The sequence below is a fragment of the Sminthopsis crassicaudata genome, chromosome 3, assembly GCF_048593235.1.
Source record: "Sminthopsis crassicaudata isolate SCR6 chromosome 3, ASM4859323v1, whole genome shotgun sequence".
Lineage (NCBI taxonomy): Eukaryota > Metazoa > Chordata > Mammalia > Dasyuromorphia > Dasyuridae > Sminthopsis > Sminthopsis crassicaudata.
Genome location: NC_133619.1, coordinates 488695910 through 488714926, shown reverse-complemented (window position 1 = coordinate 488714926; position 19017 = coordinate 488695910). Strand labels below are relative to the sequence as shown.

Sequence of the window (19017 nt, the reverse complement as noted above, 5' to 3'; positions counted from 1 at the left end):
TACCACATGTTTGGAGGATGACCCTACTTAATTATTCTGTGATGGCTCCATAGGTGGGTGTGGACAAAGAAGGGGAGGGGAGATCAGTGGGTGGAGTAGGAAGAGGAGAAGGATCATTCCTTGGGTGGTGGAGAGAGAGGAAGGTGGTGTAGAGATTGCTAGATCTAATCCCCTGACTATGATCCCAAAAGAACAGGAATAAAGACTTTTGCTTATCCTGACTCCGGCTCATTCTAAGATATCCAGGGTCCCAACAAACAATAACAAAATAATTCTTTCCCCTGATACTCTGCTTGTACTCATCATCCAAGTCAGCCCTCATCTTCCTTCCCTCCCTCCCCTTTCAACATACTTTATAGAAGTCTATTATTAACAAACTCTCCTCCATCAGAGATCTCTTCTTTTCACACATCCATTTACTCGAATCAGTCATGATGTTTCAGTCATGTCCAATTCTTTGTGCCTCTATTTGGGGTTCTCTTGACAAGAATGCTGCAGTGGTTTGCCATTTTCTTCTCCAACTTATTTTTACAGATGAGGAAACTGAGGTAAACAGGGTGAAGTAACATGCTTGGAGTTACATAGCTTCTAAGTGTCTGAGGCCAGATTTGAACTCAGGAAAAGGTGTTTTCCTGATTCCAAGCCTAGCACTCTATCCACTAAGCCACCTAAATGCCCTCACCTAGCTTTCTACAAATTTTTCTTTTTCTACCAGCCCCACCACATCCACAGTCATGCATGCACCTATACACAAATAACTAGAGAAGGCACAGGCCTTGCTTCCCATTGTTATTTCCAGATCCTGCTTCTGCAAGCATCACTCAGTAGCTTCCCTTCATTTATGGCTCACTTCATCTATGTATTATTCAGTAAGGGCTATAATAGCTATAATCTACTGACCTCTAGACTACTCTCCGTCCTTGTTTTAGGAGTTTTACTTCTGGCTAAATTTTCTCTCTGGGCTCCACACCAACTATTGGGTTTTCTTTCCCCACTAATTCTCAGCAACATTCTCACTCTGGAAAATCACTTTACCCCTACAGCTCCTTCCTCTGACTGATCAGTTCTTCCTAGAACCTCCATTTTAAGGAAACTGCACCAGTCCTTTTTACTTATTCATTCCTGTCTGCACTTTCCTTCTGACTCGCAAGATTTCTTTCTCTACCATTTCCCTTTGCTCCCTAGCCTCTTGCTTTTCAGCTTCCTTTTATGTTATCTTCCCTTTAGAATGGAAGCTCCTTGACATCAGGGACCAATTTTCTTTTTTATATTCCCAATGCTGAGCAAGGTGCCTGGAACATATATGCTTAATAAATGCTTGACAACTTGATTTGCTAACTTGGCTTAAAATGGCCAAACCTCTGCCACCTTGCTTAGAGCCTTCAGCAGATATTTTGATGTTCTTTTGAAGATCTTTGATTCCAAGTTCATCACCTTCTTCAATTCCCCTGCCTTACATTGTTCATTTTGCATCAGATATTTATATGAATAGTACTTCATAATCACTTTACAATCTCCAAGATACAGAATTCTAAAATTTCCCTCTCTAATTATCATCTCTTATTCCATCTCTATTTCTTCCTCATTCCTCCTAAATCAATACTTAGTCCTTACACAACCTTCAGTGCCTAGGTGGCTTCCTGTTTTTCAAGCCCATCCCCTCAACCTCACTTTGTTCCCTTTATAGCTTTGACCTTCATTAACATATATATTACTTTACACTCTTGAATTTCTGACTTCCCTTAATGAACACTAATGGTGTTCAAACTATACTATTCCCCAAACTCAATGCATTCACACAGGCCATTTTTCCATTTCTGGAATGTTTACCCTACTCATTGTTTTCTCTCAGAATCCTTAACTTAAGAGTAAGAGTGAAAGAGTTTGGATTGCAAAAATACCTGGTCCCTATGTCTCAAGGATATAAGTTATGTACCAGTCCTAAAGATGGGACCATGTGGCTGTCAGGCAAGGGACAGCAAAATCCTAGAATCTTAAAGTTAAAAGGGGTCATCAGAGATCATCACTCATTCAGAATCAAATAGCCTTAAATACATGATTTATTTTCTTCTACTTACCTAATGCCAAGAACTTGGTTCTCAGAACCACAGAATTTTAGGGGTGGAAATAACTTAAAAGCATATCTAGTCCAACTTGAACTTGTCTAAGAATACTTCCTACAACATCCTCAACCAACTTTTGTCAGCTCTCTCATCCCACGGGTAACTATTTCATTTTGAGAGAGCTTGAATTATTGTTTTTTCTTATATTGAGCTGAATTTTGACTCCTTGAAATTTCTACACATTTCTGCCTTCTGGTACTTAACAGAACTAGCTGAATCCTTTGAGCATGTGAAAAAAGTTACCATATTCTCCATAAGTGCCCTTTTCACTAGACTCAGCCTCCCTAGTATATTCATCCAATCATCACAGGCCATGCTCTCAAAGACCTCTGCCATCCTGTGGAGACTCCTCAGTTAAACAGTATTCTTTCTAAGAGAAGATGACATCCAGAAATTTCCATGCTAGAGATTCTAGAAGGAGAATCCTACAATCTTGGACTTGGAAAGGTTCTCAGAGACCATCTATTCCAACCTGAATCTGAACAAGAATTCACCCTACAATGTATCTGACAAATGGCTTTTCAGCCTTTGTCAACTAAGGGGACACAATAATTCCTGGGAAACCCATTGAACTTTTGAATAGCTCTGATTATCAAAGAATATCAGGCAAATAGGGGGGTGCAATGGATGGTATATAAACTCTGAAGTTGGGAAGACTCATCTTTCTGAGTTTAAATCTGGCCTTAGATACTTACTGGCTGTGTGACTCTGAGCAAGTCATGTAAGCCTTTTTGCCTCAGTTTCCTTACCTGTAAATTGAGCTAGAGAAGGAAATGACAAACCATTTCAGTATCCTTGCCAAGAAAATTCCAAATGGAGTCAAAAGAATCAGACATGACTGAAAAAAAATAAACATAATTGGGATAACAAAAGAAAGAAACCTTGCTCCAGACCTCTCCCCCACTCTGCGGCTTCTGATATCTCCAAAGCTGCATTAAGATGGAGAATTCTTCCCTGAAATCCCCTGTCCAGGCTGTGCCTCATAATGAGCTTAATTATTATGTGAATTTGGGGGCTTTGGTTCCAGGCATCTGCATCATTTTTTCCTTCCCCATGCTGTTAACCTCTTGTGGATCTGTGCTTAGAGACAGAGGTCAGGTAATACAGAAAAGATCAGATGTCACTGTGTAATCAGTGCTTTCTAAATTGTAGCTAGATTAATCCTGGAAGTTTAACTGGGAATTGAGGTGTTAACAGTGGAAGGTCTCTTTCCTTGATTTCTCATTTCCTAATTTTTTCTTTCTAGACACTCACTTTTCTTCAATACAATCATTTCTGGTCTAGGAGACTGATTGTGCTAAGTTTCAAATAAGAGGACTTGGCCAACTCACACTCTACAAGCCTCAGGATCTTTATCAAATAAAGGATTTAGACTAAAGCACCTCTGAAGTACCTCCCAGCTATAAATCTATGATTTTATTATCCAACTAATGAATTCTTATTAGTTGATTGATATATTTCTCCTATTTCATTCTTTTATTTTTCCACTTAAAAGGATTTTATTTTTTTCTAATAAGAAGTAGTTTTCAACATTCATTTTAATAAGATCCTGAGTTCCAAATGTTATTCCCTCCATTCTTCCCCTCCTCCATCCCTAAAATAGCAAGCAATCTGAAGTTATACATGTACAATAATATTAAACATATTTCCACAGTAGTCATATTATGAAAACAAAAATCAGAACAAAAAGGGAAAACATGGGTGGGGAGGAGTGAAAATAGCATAGTGTGAGGTAGTATGTCAGAGTCATTTTGATTTTCAATTTTCTAATTAACAGTGATTGAGAGCATTTTTAATATGACTATAGATAATTTTAATTTCTTCTTTTGAAAACTATCTGCTCATATACTTAGACCATTTATCAATTAGGAGATGATTTGTATTCTTATAAATTTGACTGAGTTCTCTATTTATTTGAAAAATGAAACCTTTATCAGAAACACTAGTTGGAAAATTATTTCCTTCCTTTTTTACTTTCTTTCTAATCTCTTTGGCAATATTTTATCTAAAATTTTGTATCAATATTCATTAGGGAAATAACTTTCTCTGTTTTGGCTCTTCCTAATTTAGGTATTAGCACCATATTTATGTCATTAAATGAATTTGGTAGGACTCCACCTATTTTTCCAAATGGTTTATATAATTTTGGAATTAGTTCTTTAAATATTTGGTAGAATTCACTTGCGATTCTATCTGGTCTTGAAGATTTTTTCTGAGGGGGTTCATTTATGGTTCATTGTTTTGATTTTGTTTGATTGATTCTTGATGGCTCATCAAATTTTTGTTCTAAAATAGTATTAGTCCTATATTGGATTGCTTGCTGTCTGGAGAGGGGGCAAGAAAGAAGAAAAAAAAATTGGAACACAAGGTTTTGCAGGGGTGAATGTTGAAAATTGTCTTTGCATTTATTTTGAAAAATGATAAGCTATTATTATAAAAAATAACAAAATGGGGGTATTTTATTTCTTCTTCTGTTAATTTACTCTTCTTTGGTGATGAATTCACCTTTTATTTTTGATACTGATAAATTTGTTTTCTCCTTTCTGCTTTTTTTTTTAAATCAAATTAACCCAAGGCTTATTTATTTTATTAGTTTTTTATCAAACCAGATCTTAGTTTTATTTAATAACATAATAGTTTTCCTACTTTTAATTTTATTAGACTTCCCTTTGATTTTCAGAATTTCTAATTTAATGTTTATTTTGGAGGTTTTAATTTGTTCTTTTTATAGCTTTTTTAGTTTCATATCCGACTCATAGATCTGCCCTTCCTCTATTTTATTCATGTTAGCATCTACAGATATAAAATTTCCCATAAGAACTACTTTGGCTGCATCTTATAAATTTTGGTATTTGTTTTATTGTTGTCATTCTTTTTGATGAAATTATTAATTGCTTCTATGATGTGTTGCTTGACTCACTTATTCTTTAGAATTCAATTATTTAATTTCCAATTAAATTTAGCCAATCTGGGGGCAGCTAGGTGGTGCAGTGAATAGAGCACCAGCCCTGAATTCAGGAGGACCCGAGTTCAAATCTGGTCTCAGACACTTAACACTTCCTAGCTGTGTGGCCCTGGGCAAGTCACTTAACCCCAGCCTCAGAAAAAAAATAATAATAATAATAAATTTAGCCAATCTTTCCTTAGCCCTTTAGTACATGCAATTTTTGTTAGCATGAACTGAAAAAGGATGCATTTAATATCTCTGCATTCGATTGTGAGGTTTTTATGCCCTAATTTTTGTATAGGTACCATGTATTGCTGAGAAAAATGTATATTCCTTTATATCCCATTTTTCTCCAGAGGTCTATCATATCTATATATATATAGGTCTATAACATTTCTAAAATTCTATTCATTTCCTTAACTGCTTTCTTGTTTGTTTTGTGGTTAAATTTATCTACTTCTAAGAGGAGGATGTTGAGGACCCCCACTAGTATAGTTTTGCTGTTTCTTCCTGTAATTCACTTACTTCTCCTCTAGGAATTTGATTGCTATACCATTTGGTGCATACGTGTTTAGCATTGATGTTATTTTATTGTCGAGTAGCTTTTAGCAATGTGTAATTTCCTTCCTTATCTCCTTTAATTATATCTACTTTTGATTTTGTTTTGTTTGAAATCAGGATTGCTACCCTGTTTTTTTGGTTGTTTTTTTTTTTTTTTGTTTTGTTTTTGTTTGTTTGTTTTTGTTTGTTTTTTTTTGTGGAAGCAAATGTATTCTGCTCTATTCTTTTACCTTTATTCTGTGGGTGGGTATGGAGAGGTGGGTTCTATGTATATGTGTGTCTGTAGGATTCTGGTTTCTAATCAACTTTGCTGTCACTTCTATTTTATGTAAGACTTCACCTCACTTACATTCACAGTTAGGATTACTATGTATTTCCCTCTAATTTATTTTCCCCCATTTACACTTTTCTCTCTCCTTTTACCTTATCTCTTGTCACCTGTGTTTTGCTTCTGATACTGCCTTCCCTTTCTTTTCCTTTTCTCATCCTACTTTTGTCTTCCCTTCTGATTTCCTTTCTATCAACTCCACCTCCCTTTTCTTTCCCCTTTTCCTTCCTACTTTCCTATAGAGTAGGATAAATTTCTAAACCCAGCTGATTGTGTATGTTATTCCCTCTTTGAATCAAATCTTATGAGAGTAAGGTTCAAACAATGCTCATCCCTTCCCTTTTTTCCCCTCTACTGTAATAGGTCTCATGTATTTTCATGTGATATAATTTACCTCATTCTGCCTTCTCCTTTCCAATTTTCCCAGTATAATTTTTCACCCCTTAATTTTTTTAATATCCTCACATCACAGTCAATATACCCACATATTCTGTCTATGTATATATATATATATGTATATATATATATATATATATATATGTATATATATATATATATATATATATATATATATATACATATATATATATATATTTCTTCTAACTGCCCTAATAGAGATATAGGTCTCAAAAGTTACAATTATCATCTCCCTATGTAAGCACTTTAACTTTACTGAATAACATTTTTTCCTACTGACCTTTTTTATGCTTTTCTTGAGTCTTGTATTTGAAGATTGAATTTTCTGTTCAGGTTTAGTATTTTTATCCACAAAGTTTGATAGTTCCCTTTTTCATTGAATAGCCATATTTCCCCCTGAAAGATTATGTTCAGTTTTGCTGGGTAGTTTATTCTTGGTTGAAATCCAAGCTCCTTTGCCTTCCAGAATATAATCAAGTTCTCTGAACCTTTCACGCTGAAGCTACTAAGTTCCGTGTAATCCTGACTATGACTCTTTGATATTTGAGTTGTTTCTTTCTAGCTACTCGCACTGTTTTCTCCTTTACCTGATAATTCTGGAATTTGCTACAATATTCCTTTTCATTTGGGGATCTCTTTCAGGAGGTGATGGGTAGATTCTTTCAATTACTATTTTATCATCTGGCTCTAGGATCTTTGGGCAGTTTTCCTTGATAATTTCTTAAAAGATGATGTCCAGGTTTGTTTTTTTTTTCATTATGGCTTTCAATTATTCCATTAATTAATTCCATTAATTAAAAAATAATTAATTTAAGGATCTCTCGTAGACCTATTTTCCAGGTCAGTCATTTTTCCAATGAGATATTTTACATTTTCTTTTTTTTTTTTTTTATTGTTTTGATTTTGTTTGATTCTTGATGTCTCATAAAATCATTATCTTCCACTCATCCAATTCTAATTTTAAGGAATTATTTTCTTTAGTTAGCTTTTGTACCTCTTTTTCCATTTGACTAATTCTAATTTTTAAGAAATTGTTTTTCTTCAGTCATTTTTTGTCCTTCCTTTTCCAAGTTGTTGACCATCTCTTGCTTAATTCTCATTTATTTTAATAATTTTTCCTCTACCTATCTCATTTGATTTTTTAAATCCTTTTTGAGCTCTTCCAAGAAAGACTTTTGGTCTTAAGATCAATTCTTCTTCCCCTTTGAGGTTTCACATGTAAGCATTTTGACATTGTCCTCTTCTGACTTGGTGCTTTGATCTTCCCTGTTGTCATAGTAGTTTTTTGTTGTTGTTGTTGTTTTTTAATTTTAGCCTATTTTGTGACCTTTACAGTTGAGCTCTGTTCTTGGGGTACATGAAGCATTGTCTCAAGCTTCTTGTTTTGGGGCCAGGGGCCTGATCATTGTCTTTCTATACTGGGGTCTCAGGTGCTGATGACTTGCTTATTGCTTTAGGGTGATGCAACCTTGTTGTGAGAGGGATTCCCAAGCTAGCAGTTTGCCTTCTGCTGGGGCTAGAAGCCTCGAAGCCAGCTTGCTGTTCTACTAGCCTCCTGAGCCAGGACAAGGGGGTTCAATAGCTGATCTGGGCTGTGGCTAAAAGCTGTCTTGGGCTTACCTGGACATCATCTGTGCTGGACTGCACTCCCCTTTTATCCAAGTGAGGCAGAACTTTCCTGAAGTTCTTCTAAGTTAACCTAAGCTGGAAAAGTATGTCACTATAACTTTTTGTAGGTTTTGTCATTCTAGAATCTTTTTAGAAACTTGATTTAAGCTAAGGCAACTTTCCAACTTTTCTCCACCAACTTAACTCTGTCTCTATTATTTTATTCTTTGGGCAACTAGGTGGCATAATGGATAGAGCACTGAATTTGAGTTCAAAAACTTATTAGCTGTATGATTTTGGACAATTCACTAGGTTTCCATTTTGACATTTGTAAAGTAGAGATAATTATAAAACTAACCTCCCAGGATTGTTATAAGGAGCTAATGAAAGAATATTTGTAATGCTGTTGTTGTTCAATTGTTTCCTACTCTTTGTGTCTCCATTTGTAATTTTCTTGGCAAAGTTACTTCCCCTTCTCCAGTTCATTTTACAGATAAGGAAACCGAGGCAAACAGGGCTAACTGACTTGTCCAGAGTCACACTGCCAGTAAGTATTTAGGGCCAGATTTGAACTCAGGTTTCCTGATTTCACACCTGGCATTATAGTCATTGTGCTACATAGCTGCCCATAAATAATTTAGGCAGATTATTATTTCTTTCAGATTCTAGATTTATCCCTAATAATATATCTTTAATATATATTATTTTACTCAAACTATTTATAAATATTTATAAAATGACTAGGCCAATCTATTTTGGAAAACAATTTGGAGCTGTGCCCCAAAAGTTATTAAACTGTGTATGTGCTTTGACCCAATGATACCACTACTATATTTACAAACAGATCAAAGAAAAAGTAAAATGACCCATATATACAAAATATTTATAGGAGCTCTTTTTGGAGTTGCAAAAAAATGGATATCCATCAATTAGGGGATGTCTGAACAAAATATGGTATATTAATAAGATGGAATGCTAATTTGCTATAAATTAAGGGGACAATTTCAGAAACACCTAGGAAAATTTCCATAAACTGATACAAAATTTAGTGAGCAGAACAGGAAAATAATTTATAAAATAATGATAATATTATTATCATTAACTTCAAAAAACTTAGAAACTCTGATCAATGCAATGATCTACCATGATTCCAGAGCATTCATAATGAAACATCCTACTATCTTCCCAACAGATAACAGATTCAGAGTGTAGATTTAGACTTTTTTGGACATTATATGAGAATTTGTTTTGTTTGCCTACATGTATAACAAGGGGAAAATGACTAGTCCAGCAAAATAATGGATAGGTATTCCTTTGAGAGGAAGTGGAATCAGCTGTATTACCTCTTGAGGTCTTTCCCACCCAGGCCTGTGAGTCAACTGACAGTTAATTTGTCCTAAAGAGCATCTTAAAGATCCTAACAGATCTTTCTCTTGGTATATCTACAATTTACAACATCTTCCTAGACACACAAGATACTTAAGAATGAAAGAATGCAGGAATGAACCATCAAGGAAACAAATTAATATCTCCAATGTTACTCTTTTCTAGGATGTGTCCCTGCTGCCTCTGTCTTTGACTTTCAGATGGAACTTGACAAAGCTATTGCAGTTCTGGTGAATGCCCTTTCCCTCTCATCCTGGATAGCTGATGATGACAAGTCATCAAATCATGTAGCACAGGTTGGTCCATTTATTACTATTTTGATTTGTCCCTAACTTGTCCCCTCAAATTACACACACACACACACACACACACACACACACACACACACACACACACACACACATACATATGCATTTTTTTTTCTATGCCATGCAGATGTAACAAAGTTGTCTGGTGATATCCATATAATCATCCAATTCAAAGCCCCTATTCATGTATGTCAGTTCTAGCCACTCCCCTTTTTTTGTCCAAGCTAATAGGCTAGAAAAGTCTCCTTTGCTTTGTTTGTTCATTTCTTATCAAGTGAAGCTATTAAGAATTCAGCCAATTTGGGCAGGCAGGAAGCCTCTTTCTGGGTTAGAATCCTTTTAGAAAAGGATATTATTCTCTGACCTCATTATTATAGAGGAGCTAAGTCAAACCCATGATAAATTCATTATAGAGAATCACAATATTTTATCATGAAGGAATCACAATAAGAAAATCACATAAAGGAAAGTATTTTTAATAATAGCCATATAACATTAGTTTTCTTGATTAGGGTTTATTATTAAAGAAATTGATTCCTTTTAGATCTCTCTTACATCAAGATAGGAGGATATGGTTTCCAGGGAAACTGAATTAAGTCACATGCCCAAGTCCATACTAACAAGAAACCATATTCTCACTCAGAAACCTCCCCGTTTGTCACTCTCCCTTGCTATCTCTCCTCTTCTCTAACACAGTATTGGTACAACTGCCTGTCACAGGATTTGTGTGTGTGTGTGTGTGTGTGAGAGAGAGAGAGAGAGAGAGAGAGAGAGAGAGAGAGAGAGAGAGAGAGAGAGAGAGAGAGAGAGAGAGAGAGAGAGAGAGTCTCCTTTGGAAGTCTTGTGAAACTTAAGGCCTTTCCCCACAATAATATTTCTAAATGAATAAAGATGGAAAAGGATTATAAAGGAAACAATTGTGCTGAAATAATGAAGTATTTAAAAAATTAAGTTCACAGACCCCAAGTTAAGAAATCCTCCAGCTTTGGAGGGAGAATATTCCAAGGCTATCTCCTCTTTCCAGGGCTCTGAGCAGGATGCTGACCAGTCTTTCTCAACCAGTCAGCAGGATGCCCAGCAGGTAGCTGAAAAGCTGCCTATCTCCAGTGAAGAATGCCCAGAAGCCGGGTATGGAAATGCTGATCCCTTCAAATTCATAACTGAGTCTAGATGTAAGACTCTGTGAAGGAGAATCTTATTAGTTTTTTTACACCATACTTGGAAATATTTTTAAAGTATACTAGTAAATAGAGTTAATTCCAAATCCTAACCAATTCAAAGATAGTGTTTAAGAAACTCTGCCCTATAAAAAAGAGTGTTAAACTGGGATGTAAGAAACTTGGAATCTAACATGTAATAATTTTATAATAGATTTATTAATTAGTTATTAATTATCTAATAATGGTTGTTTTGGTTATTATTATCTAATTTAGTTATTATTATATAATAATTTATTAATTATCTAATAATTATTATTAATTATCCAATTTAGTTATTAATTACTTAATAATAGTAGTTAGGGGTGTATCACCTCAGTCTGGAAAATCCTTGTGAAATTTTTTGGCCCTCTGTAACAGAAAAGTCCAATTTTTTTTTCTTTTTCTTTTATAGGTTGTTTATAGTATTAAAAGATAAAATACATTGATAATATAAAACTAAATATTTATTTTATGCATTTCGGGGTATCTAGACTTTTTTGTTTCATCTGTTAAAGATTACATATCATCTGCAGCTTCCACAAAATTCCCCAAAAATTGCCAGTTAATTTTTTATGGCATCCCATGATCTATTAAAACCAAAATGGGGAAAGTCACAATGTAGAAGAGATGTAGGTTACTAATGTGACTAATGTAGCTATAGGTTACTAATAACAACAGCAATAATAATACCTAATATCTACATAGTATCTTTACAAATTTTATCTCATTTAATCTTCATAATAACCTTCAGAAGTAAGTACTGTTTTTATTCCCATTTTATAGATGAGGAAACTGATACAAAGAGAAATGACTAGTTACTAGTAAGTTTCTAGGACTGGTTTTGAACACAGGTTTTCCTAACTCTAGAACTAGTGCTCTATCCACTGTTCCATCTAGCTACCTCCTCTTTCTCTGGCTGCTGTGTAATCTTCAGGAAACCATTTAACTCCTTTGGATCCTAGCTCCACCAATTCAAAACCAAAGATTTTCCCTGCTCTACACAGGAATATTGTAAGGACAAGTAGCATCACAGAAGTGAGAATGCTTTAAAACCTTGGAAGAAAGTCACTATTTAAATTCAAACAAGTGATCATCATTAAATACTTGAGAATTTGTTTTCTCATACATCAGAAGAGCAAGAAAAAGTGACTCCTGTTCTATCTCTTTTGGTTAAGACAAGAGAAGACACTGGAGATGACTCCAACTGGGAAATGCCAATTGTACCCTCAGTTTCCTCTTGGTTCCAGATCCCAACAAAATGAGGATGTCCCCCTCTACACTGAAGTTCCAACAAAGGCAGGAGATACAGAAAGTCCAAGTTTCAGAGAGCAAAACACAGTGACAAGGGATTTGGATGTAATATTTCCAGACTTGCAGGTAAGTGCATAGTTCCACTGCCCACAGTAGGGCAATGCTCTCTAAGACTGCATTTTGCAGAATAGGTGCCATTTACATCTGTCAATTTTCTCATAAGGGTTTCCCACACCACTGAAGTCACTGGTCCTGAACAACCAAAAAAAAACCATCTTCTCTGGAAAATTCATTAAAAAAATGTTATTGACACTTTTTTATTTCCATACCACCATCACTTTTCAGTGATTCCCCACGATCCCAATGGTTCCTTGCTTCTTACAAAAAAAAAAAAAAAAAAAAAAAAAAAGAAAAAAAGTAGTTAAAACACATCCACAGATTGACTATATCTAAAGACGTGCCCAATTCCAATCTGTAGATTACCATCTTTCTGTCAGCAGGCAAGAGGCATGTTTTATTCTCAGTCTACCAAAGTCATAATCAGTCATAGTTCTGAATGCCTTAAGTAGTATTTTCTTTGACATGATTTTGGTCATTACATAAATTATTCTCTTGGTTCAACATCAATTCATACAGATCTTTCTAACTTTCTCTAATTCTTCATAGTCTTCATTTCTTTTGGCAAAATAATATTCAATATATACCACAATTTGTTCAATGGGTACCCACTTTCCTTCCAAATTAAAAAGGTTGGCACAAATATATTTGCATATGCAGGATTTTTACTACTGTCATTGGCCTCCTTGGGTTATATGTCTAGTAATTATATCACTGAAACATATATAATTTTGTGATTTAACTTAGTATAATTCCAAATTTTTTTCATGAACAACTAATTCATCACCAACAATTCATTGATGTGCCTGTCTTCCCACAATTCCCCCACTATTTCCAATTTTTGTCTCATAATCTTTGCTAATTTGTTAAGTGTGAGATGAAACTTCAGAGTTGTTTTAATTTGCATTTATCTTATTGCTAGTAATTTGTATTGTTCTTTCATATGGTCTGAAAGCTAAAAAGAGAGGCAGCTGGGGACACATTCTGGGAAAGAGGAGCATTAGAGAAACCTTCTTTTGTTTGCTGATTTATTCATTCATTTATTTATACAAATAAATGCCTCTTATACGTCCAGTTCTTATAAAAGTTGTAGGGATATCAAGTGAAAGATCTATTCCTGTACAATTTAATGCACTTTACTCTCAGACTCTAACACCTCTTCCTGTCACCATTACTTCTCTACCATTTCTCCCAAGCTATACCTGTGCCTATCCAACTACTCATCTTTTGTTTACACTTATGAGATTCCCGTTATTGTTTTAAACTGTATATACCAGATACATAGCCAGATGATCAGAGCCTATGCTGGATAATATTGCCATGCAGTGAATGATTCTTGCATGCAATCTTCTGAGGGATATAATCTAGAAAGAACATAAGGCTCCCTGCCAGGACCTACTTTGTCATATAAGTAATACCTGAGAATAAACCAAGAATGTATAATTATATACGTAGTACCTGGAAGACAGCTGGGTGCCACAATAAGCAGAAAGCTGGGCTTGGAATCAAGAAGCTTGAATTCAAATACAGCCTCATAAACTCCTATGATCAATGTCAAGTCATTCAATCCCTTAATGGACTGAAGAAAGAAATGGCAGACAACGCCAGTATCTTTGTCCAAAAAATCCATATGGGGTCATGAAGAATCAGACATGACAGAACAACATCTATGGCATCAGACCACTTCCTTATGGGTTGGGAGTTCTATTATTTCCAGGATGTTTGAGGATTTTTTTCCCTAATTTTGAATCCAGTAAACCATTCCCAAAAGAAGGAGGCATAATCCAGGATATAGCAGCAGGCAGATGATTGCAAACAGCTTCTAGGCCAAGAATAGGCAGTCATTATCAAAAGACAGCTAGATGGTGCAGTGTAAAGAGTCCTGGACCTAAAGTTCAGGAAGACTCATTTTTGCGAATTCAAATCTAGTATCATATACTAACTAGCTGTATGACTCAGGGCAAGTCACTTGACCCTCTTTGCTTCAGTTCCTCATCTGGAAAAAGGAAATGGAAAAAGAAATGACAAACCATCCAGTTATTTTTGCCAAGAAAACCCTACATGGTGTCACAAAAAGCTGGACATGACCAAAATGACTGAACAATAGCATCATAGGGAAATGACACTTATCACTAAGAACATTCACCTGTGGTAACAGGTCCCTGTTATATAATTTTTGTTTCTTTAGGTAACCCACTTAACCTCTCTAAACCTTAAGACCTTTTTTTTGTTGTTAAAAAATTTAATAAGATTAAGAGACTAGTCTAGGTGTTTTTAAAACCTTTTTTGTGTATCTTGGACACCTTTGTTTCAGAAAAACGTTTTTAAATGAATAAATAAATAAAATAAAATTTAAATAAATAAATAAATATAAGAAACCAACTAGATTGAAATAGCATTTGTTAAGTACCTACCATGTGCCAGATAATGTGCTAAGAAAGACAGAGACAGAGAGAGGAGTGAAAAAAATACAGATGAAGGAATAAATAAATAAATGAATGCATGAATAAATAAAAAAAATTTAAAAACTAGCAAACAACTAAATAAATAAGTTTAGGAATAAATGAATGAACAAATAAATAAATGGATTAATAAAGAATGGATAAAAACAAAGATAGAGGTAGGTAGGTGAATGGATATATATATATGTACATATATGCAAAAATGAGTTCCTGAATCCCAGTTTTTTCTTGCTCTAAATCTATGATCCTTTGACTTGAAGTCAGAGGGATGCTTATACTGTCAGGCCACAAGACTCTGATGAGTAAATTAATTCTGTCTGTCCCCAGCTATATAATACTTACACCCAGTGGCTCACCCTAGGGTCTAATCCCCTTCATTGTGAGAACTAAGACTGGAGATGGAACAAAGATATGCAAGGTTCTATCTACTTCCTGTTGCACAGGGAGGGAGAAGGTGCACTTTGGGCTTTGGGTGGAGAAGAATTGAAAGAGAAGGGCCAGATGCAAGAAAGAGGAAAAATTGAGAAACAATGAGGCTTAGCTTCTAGTCTATAGATATATCCACCTTGAGGATTAACTACTATGCTGTCATCTTGAAAATTTTCCTGTTGTTTTATTTTTCCTACAATGCATAGCAGTAAACCTCCTTTACACAATATAGTCTGAGAATAGCTGCATGCTATTTTTAGAGAGAAGAGATTAAAGAAGTTCTGATCTTTGTTATAGCCAACCAGTATAAGAAACTCTGAAAATCAAAGGAAGATAGTGGCCCCTCTAAATCCCTTGTCAACTGGGGAATAAAACATATGGTGCCTTATAGAACCATAATTCTTTAACAGCTCTAGTATATGTCTATCTTCTCCTATCTACCAATTATTTGGGAGACAGGGCAATCCATCAGAACAAAAAAAAAAAGCTTAAATTGGGAGGTGTTATCTTCAGGACAGTGTAGGGGTCCCAGATTAAGAGAAAGAGATCATGGAGACTAACCCTTTGATCCAGGTCACTTAGCCTCTAGGAAAGAATGAGGAAGTGAGGAAAGTAGATATCATAGGCCCACTGATTAGGTCCAGAAGGAGCCTCAGAAATCATTTGGTTCAACTCTCTCATTTTATAAATGAGAAAACTGAGACCCAGTTTCTAGTTAAATGATACCTGCCCACAATTTCACAGTTGGCAGAGTCAGGATTACAATCCAGATCCTAAGATTCCAAAAGCAACATTATTTTTCCTAGCACTCTGTGGTCTCATCATAATAACTAGGACTATTATCCAAGTTTTACAGATGAAAAACTGAGACTTAGAGAGGTTAAGAATCTCACTCAAATTCATATAACTAGTAAGTATCTAAACCAGAGTTTGAACCTGGATTTCTCCTCTGATGTCTAGTCTCATTTCTTTTCAATAATAATAAAAGTAATTAATGTATATATAGTATATATTATATGCTAAGCACTTTACAATTATCTCATTTGAACATGTCTGAATAGGATGGAGAAGCCAACTTCCTTATGAGAGAGAGAGAGAGAGAGAGAGAGAGAGAGAGAGAGAGAGAGAGAGAGAGAGAGAGAAAGAGAGAGAGAGAGAGAGAGAGAGAGAGAGAGAGAGAGAGAGAGAGAGAAGAAGAAGAAGAAGAAGAAGAAGGAAGAAGAAAGAAGAAGAAGAAGAAGAAGAAGAAGAAGAAGAAGAAGAAGAAGAAGAAGAAGAAGAAGTGAAGAAGAAGAGAAGAAGAAGAAGAAGGAAGAAGAAGAAGAAGAAGAAGAAGAAGAAGAAGGAAGAAGAAGAAGAAAGAAGAAGAGAGAAGAAGAAGAGAAGAAGAAGAAGAAGAAGAAGAAGAAGAAGAAGAAGAAGAAGAATAGGAGGGAGGAGGAGGAAGAGGAGGAAGAGGAGGAAGAGGAGGAGGAGGAGGAGGAGGAAGAGGAGGAGGAGGAGGAGGAAAAGGAGGAAAGAGAGAGGAAGGGAGAGAGGGGAGAAAAGGAAGAAAAGGAAGGAAGGGAAAGAACAGAAGGAAGGAAGGAAGAAAAGGAAGGAAAGAGGAAGAGAAGGAAGAGAGAGGAAGGAAAGGAGAAAAAGAGGGAGGGAGGGAAGGAGGGAGGGAGGTAGGTAAGGAAAGGTAGGAAGGGAAGAAAAGGAAGGAAAGGTAGGAAGGGAAGGAAAATGAAGGAAAAGTAGGAAGGAAGGAAAGGTAGGAAAGAAAGTACTGAACAGAAGAATTTGTATTTAAACCCAGGCACTGGACTTAGTGAACAGGAGAACTTTGGTGACTTTGTGGATGTTGGACTGGGGAAAAAAAAAAAGGAAAAATGAGGCAAGGAAGCCATGTAAGAGGCTATTACAGTTATCATCCCTAGCAAGAAAAGATTACCATGTATAGAGTGTAGAAAAAATTTTTAAACAGTCATCTTCTTTTTGACCCAAGATTATATAGGGTATTACTGTGATTAAAACAAACAAACTTAATGTATCAAAGTGGGTAGCTAAGTGTAGCAGTGGATAGAGCACTGAACCTGGATTGAGGAAACTTTGAGTTCAAATCCAATCTCAGAACATGTCCTAGCTATGTGATTTTGGGCAAATCACTTAGTCCTATATGCCTCTATTTCCTCATCTGTGAAATGAGCTGGAGAAGGAAATGTCAATTCTATCCAGTTATCTTTGCCAAAAAAAAAAAAAAAAAACCCAAAGTAGTTGCAAAGAGTTGGACACAACTGAGATAGCTCAACAACAACACCACATCTATTCAAGTAGCATCTGAATAGTCACTTGAATATAAGAGGCTGCAGGCCTTACTTAGGTAGATATCAGTAGACAAAATAACAAGCTCCTTCCAGGTCTAAAATTCCGTAAGAAAGCTATAATTTTCCCCATGTTATCTTTATTCACTATATGTTGTTGAATTAACTTACATATTTTCTAGTAGCACATTATAATAAAACCTTTTAAAAAAAATTCCACCTAGAAGATGTGGGAAAACTGGAACACTGACACATTGTTGGTGGAATTGAGAAAGAATCCAACCATTCTGGAAGGAATTTGGAATTCTGCCCAAAGAGTTATCAAACTGTGCATACCCTTTGATCCAGCAGTATTTTTTTATTGGACTTACATCCCAAAGAGATCTTAAAGGAAGGAAAGGGACCCGCATGTGCAAAAATGTTTGTAGCAGCCCTTTTTGTAGTGGCCAGAAATTAGAAACTGAGTTGATGTCCATCAATTGGGAAATGGCTAAATAAGTTATGGTATATGAATGTTATGAAATGTTATTGTTCCATAAGAAACGATCAGCAGGATGATTGCAGAAAGACCTGGTGAGACTTACATGATCTGGTGCTAAGCAGAACCAGGAGATCATTGTACACAGCAACAAGATTATATGATGATCAGTTTTGTGAGATGTGGCTCTCTTTAGCAATGAAATAATTCTGACCAGTTTCAATGATCTTGTGATGAAGAGAACCATCTATACCCAGAGACAGGAAACTGAGAGTGGTTCACAAAATAGCATTTTCACTCTTTTTGTTGTTGCTTACATTTTATTTTCCTTCTCATTTTTTCCTTGTTTGATTTGATTTTCTTTGTGCAGCAAGATAATTGTATAAATATGTATGCATCTACTGGATTTAACATATATTTCTACCGTGTTTAACATATATTGGATTACTTGCCATCTAGGGAAGATGGTGGGACAAGGCAGGGGTGAGAATTGGAACACAAGGTTATGCAAGGTTTAATGTTAAAAAATTATCCATGAATATGTTTTGAAAATAACAAGCTTTAATAAATAAATAAATATTAAATAAATAAATGATCACACATACACACACACACACACACACACACACACACACACACACACCCCAAAAAAACTCCACCTGAACCAGGAAGAGTTAGAGATATTATTTACATGATGTAAGGTTTGGAAGAGAAGGGAAAAAACCTGTATTCTTGTCAAGAGGTTAGTGAGTGGAAAAAAAAAAAACAACAAAACAAAACAGACTAAACCATAGTGATAGAAAAAGACCAAAAGGTCAAACCTTAGGGGTTGCTGGTGAAAGAAAGACAGCCACAGCATGATCTAATCCTACATTCCTTATTATCACAAGTTCTTTTATTACTTCTCTGGAGAGACAAGCTGAGGATTCACTTTGATTCCATTAAACATTTATTGAACAATCAATTGCTATAAGGAAAGGTTTGTGCTAAGTCATACAGATTATATAGAGATGAATAAGACATAGTCCTTGCCTTCCAAGCAAGAGTTTAACAGTCACATAAAGCAGACAAAATTTCACCCCATTTTCTCTACCAAT

General features: G+C 35.4%; 1 protein-coding gene across 1 annotated transcript in view; it reads left to right on the top strand.

Annotated features, from left to right (window-relative positions):
• Window positions 1-19017, top strand: part of LOC141563111 (uncharacterized) — an 87846-nt gene that overhangs the window by 56143 nt on the left and 12686 nt on the right. The window contains exons 21-23 of the mRNA XM_074303744.1: window positions 9536-9666; window positions 10703-10806; window positions 12053-12254. Of these exons, the coding sequence (XP_074159845.1) occupies window positions 9536-9666; window positions 10703-10806; window positions 12053-12254 (437 nt within the window). The remainder of the gene's footprint in view (window positions 1-9535; window positions 9667-10702; window positions 10807-12052; window positions 12255-19017) is intronic.